The 4,609-nt window shown below is 42.6% G+C and overlaps 1 protein-coding gene across 4 annotated transcripts in view; it reads right to left on the reverse strand.

The window, feature by feature from the left end:
* The window catches only part of naf1 (nuclear assembly factor 1 homolog (S. cerevisiae)), a 234,940-nt gene that overhangs the window by 3,760 nt on the left and 226,571 nt on the right, over positions 1–4,609 (reverse strand). For all 4 annotated transcript variants that reach the window (XM_043698794.1, XM_043698775.1, XM_043698785.1 and 1 more), the window contains one exon: positions 2,675–2,768. In XM_043698794.1, coding sequence (XP_043554729.1) covers positions 2,675–2,768 — 94 coding nt within the window. The remainder of the gene's footprint in view (positions 1–2,674; positions 2,769–4,609) is intronic.

Here is a 4,609-nt window from a genome sequence, read left to right on the forward strand (position 1 = left end):
TGGGAAATCATGTCTCACAAACTTGATTGAGTGTTTTGAAGAAGTAACAAAGAAGATTGATGAGAGCAGAGCAGAAGATGTGATCTATATGGACTTCAGTAAAGCATTCAACAAGATTCCCCATGGGAGACTGATTAGCAAGGTTAGATCTCATGGAATACAGGGAGAACTAGCCATTTGGATACAGAACTGGCTCAAAGGTAGAAGACAGAGGGTAGTGGTGGAAGGTTGTTTTTCAGACTGGAGGCCTGTGACCAATGGAGTGCCACAAGGATCGGTGCTGGGCCATCTACTTTTTGTCATTTACATAAATAATTTGGATGCAAGCATAAAAGGTACAGTTAGGAAGTTTGCAGATGACACCAAAATTGGTGGTGTAGTGGACAGTGAAGAGGGTTACCTCGAATTTAAACAGGATCTGGACCAGATGGGCCAATGGGCTGAGAAGTGGCAGATGCAGTTTATTTCAGATAAATGTGAGGTGCTGTGTTCTGGGAAAGCAAATCTTAGCAGGACTTATACACTTAATGGCAAGGTCCTAGGGAGTGTTGCTGAACAAAGAGACCTTGGAGTGCGGTTCATAGCTTCTTGAAAATGGAGTCGCAGGTAGATAGGATAGTGAAGGTGGTGTTTGGTATGCTTTCCTTTATTGGTAAAAGTATTGAGTTCAGGAGTTGGGAGGTCATGTTGCGGCTGTACAGGACATTGGTTAGGCCACTGTTGGAATATTGCGTGCAATTCTGGTCTCCTTCCTACCGGAAAGATGTTGTGAAACTTGAAAGAGTTCAGAAAAGATTTACAAGGATGATACCAGGGTTGGAGGATCTGAGCTACAGGGAGAGGCTGAACAGCTGGGACTGTTTTCCCTGGAGCTTCAGAGGCTGAGCGGTGACCTTATAAAGGTCTACAAAATTATGAGGGGCATGGACAGGATAAATAGACAAAGTCTTTTCCCTGTGGTCGGGGAATCCAGAACTAGACAATAGACAATAGGTGCAGGAGTAGGCCATTCAGCCCTTTGAGCCTGCACCGCCATTCAATATGATCATGGCTGATCATTCCTCTTCAGTAGCCTGTTCCTGCCTTATCTCCATAACCCTTGATTCCACTATCTTTGAGAGCTCTATCCAACTCTTTCTTAAATGAATCCAGAGACTGGGCCTCCACTGCCCTCTGGGGCAGAGCATTCCACACAGCCACCACTCTCTGGGAGAAGAAGAGGGCATAGGGCATAGGAACTAGAGGACATAGGTTTAGGTTGAGGGGGGAAAGATATAAAAGTGACCTAAGGGGCAACTTTTTCACGCAGAGGGTGGTACGTGTATGGAATGAGCTGCCAGAGGATGTGGTGGAGGCTGGTACAATTGCAACATTTAAGAAGCATTTGGATGGGTATATGAAAAGGAAGGGTTTGGAGAGATATGAGCCGGGTGCTGGCAAGTGGGGCTAGATTGGATTGGGATATCTGGTCGGCATTGACGGGTTGGACCGAACGGTCTGTTTCCGTGCCGTACATCTCTATGACTCTATAAATGCAAAGGTAATCAAAACTGCTATTAGGGTGTCTCAATTCTCACTTTGGCCTGTCTCCTGTGCTTGTAGACCTACAGTGGCTCACTGTCAACATCTTGAATTTAAAACTCTCATCCCTCTTTTAAACAACACTCCGCAGGACCCTACTATTAACTGTGTAAGCCCTGCCCTGGTTTATCTTACCAAAATGCAACAGCTTGCAATTATTTAAATTATATTCCATATATCACTTATCTTCCCATTTGATCAAGATCTCTTTGCACTCGTGGGAAACCTTCTTCACTGTTCGCTGTACCACCAAATTTGGTGTCATCCATAAATAACATGAATAGACTCACGCCCATGGTCTCAAGATTACACTGCAAATGATCTCAACAAAATTGGCACAGTAAGCACTGCTTGGGTTTGAGTTTGATTGCAAGCTTGGGTGACTGTCTGTGTGGAGTTTGTACGTTCTCCCCATGTCTGCGTGGGTTTCTACCAGGGTGCTCCTGTTTCCTCCCAAAGTCCAAAGATGAGCAGGTTAGGTGGATTAACCATGTTAAATGCGGGGTTACAGGGACTGGATGGGTACCTGCGACTGGGTGGGATGTTTTTAGAAGTTTGGTGCACACTTGATGGGCCAAATTGCCTCTTTCCGCACTACAAGGACTGTATAATTCTATTAAAATTGTAACTAATATAACTGGACACTGTGCAGTTGAAAATTGTTTTTTCCTCTGTCGACCCAATGCTAAAATTAAGGTAACACTTCTGGAGGAATACATCTTGCATTGAAAATAAATTATTCTTCTTTGCTCTCCCTTTCCTGCTTGAAAGGTTTCAAACTGAGGGCAAATTTTTAAGGCCTCATTTGGGAAAGGATGAAAACCCAAATGCTGATATTTCTTACTAGCCACAAAATGCTCTTAGAAATTGCTTAGCTGCAAGATAGAACGGTTTTATTACTGCGATGATACTGCGTTGCAGTAGGACAATATCCAGTTTCCGCACAAAGAACAAAACAGCTGTAAACAACATAACTCTTGAAAAAGTGTGTTTATTGCGTATACATATTTATAACGCGACCAATGAATCGCAAGGGACCAATGTTAAATTTTTTGGCTGTAATCTACCAGTAAGACTATCTAAAATGACTCACCAGATCGAGTATTTTTATCTCCATGATTTTGTTGCTTCTTTTTCTTCTTTTGTTTTGCTTCCCTTTCTTTTTCATCGTCACTGAAATCCAGAGCCTATTAAAGACAATAATCATTTGGTTTATGATTAATTTTTACATTTCATGGTTTCCTGTCACACTTGGAAATGCAGTAATCAACCACACATGGCTTCTAAATGAGACATCTGCGCTGTCTAAAAACCCCTTAATCTCATTTTAATGACATTATTACCGCACTTGAACACTAAGTTTAAGAACATTAAGGCATATGGAGGATCAGTTACACAGACAAAATCCTTAAACGATGTGTACTTGTATTATGTTCCTTATTTGAAGCTTAAATCTGTTGCAGCACTGTCCCAAGTGGAAATTAATTTAGACTCTATTAACATATACATCTGAAAAACAAATTCATTGGCCTCAACAGCAAAAAGAATTAACCTATGGAGGAGTACAAGTTGAATGAGAAATTAAATTTTACAGTGAAATGTGTCAGGGCAATTTATTTTACATAAAATCCAAGTAGTTGGACAGTCAGACTCCAATAAGTCTGCGTGTAATGTTATATGAAATAAAACCCATTTAATTCCACCCAACCTCAACTAGCCTTTAGCATATCAGCAAAGTTACAGTTTACACAGAACATCTGCACATTGGACTCTATTCATACTATCTGCACATGGCGTTCGCGTGCATAAGTTCACAGAATCATAGAACCTCTAAAGTGTGGAAAGAGGCCATTCGGCCTATCAGTCTGCACCAACACTCTGAACACCATCCTACCCAAACCCAATTTTTACCATGGCTACCCCATCTAGCTTATACAATTTCAGAGCACGAACGGCAATTTAGCAAGGCCAATCCAGCAAAACTCTACATCTTTGGACTGTGGGAGGAAACTGGAGTACCTGGAGGAAGGCCACACCAACACAGGGAGAAGGTGCAAACTCCACACAAACAGTCACCCCAGGCTGGAACTGAACCCAGCTCCCCGGCACTGTGAGGCAACAGTGCCAGCTACTGTGCCACCATTCTCCATTTCCCACTAATTTATTGCAGTTATTCAGTAAGTAGCCTACCAAAGTTAAGCAGTAAGGTATCAGGTTTGATCTACAGTCTGTGCTAAGTTAATTGTTTTTCAGTGCAGTCACCAGTAAGGGTGCTACTATTGTGACTCCAACATCCTAAAATACACAAAAAATATCTGATCAAGGTTCACAGCAGTCTTGATTCTTATGTTCCCCAAGACTGAAATATCTGTAGACAGTCACGACCAAGATTAATTCAGTAATGGCCACAATGTAAGCTAGAGGACTCCAGCAGCCACTCTCCAGCAAAGATAGGATTGAGGAAAGGTCAACAATTATCTTTCATAACTATCGACTCTATTACTATCAGAGTTCAAAATATTATTCAAGTGAATACCAAGTAGGTAGGAGTTTTTAATGAAGAGATATTGGATGCTCAGATATTTTAACCAGCATTTGGCTTTTAATCAAATACACCAAGAGTACTTTGGGCAGAAAGTCATCCTCCATTTCTTTTGAACTCAATTAGCTACTCCAGTTCTCTATTTAGGAGAAAGTGAGGACTGTAGATGCTGGGGATCAGAGCTGAAAAATGTGTTGCTAGAAAAGGGCAGCAGGTCAGGCAGCATCCAAGGAGCAGGAGAATTAACGTTTCGGGCATAAGCCCTTCTTCAGGAATGAGGAGGGTGTGCCAAGCAGGCTAAGATAAAAAGGTAGGGAGGAGGGACTTTGGGGGAGGGGCGTTGGGAATACGATAGGTGGAAGGAGGTTAAGGTGAGGGTGATAGGCCGGAGACGGGGTGGGGGCGGAGATCCCTCTACAAGGATCTCAGTGAGTCCCTCTCTCACTGCACCCCCAGGTCATCTCCTCTGCACAGAAGCTCTTCAGC

The sequence above is a fragment of the Chiloscyllium plagiosum genome, chromosome 1, assembly GCF_004010195.1.
Source record: "Chiloscyllium plagiosum isolate BGI_BamShark_2017 chromosome 1, ASM401019v2, whole genome shotgun sequence".
Taxonomy (NCBI): Eukaryota; Metazoa; Chordata; class Chondrichthyes; order Orectolobiformes; family Hemiscylliidae; genus Chiloscyllium; species Chiloscyllium plagiosum.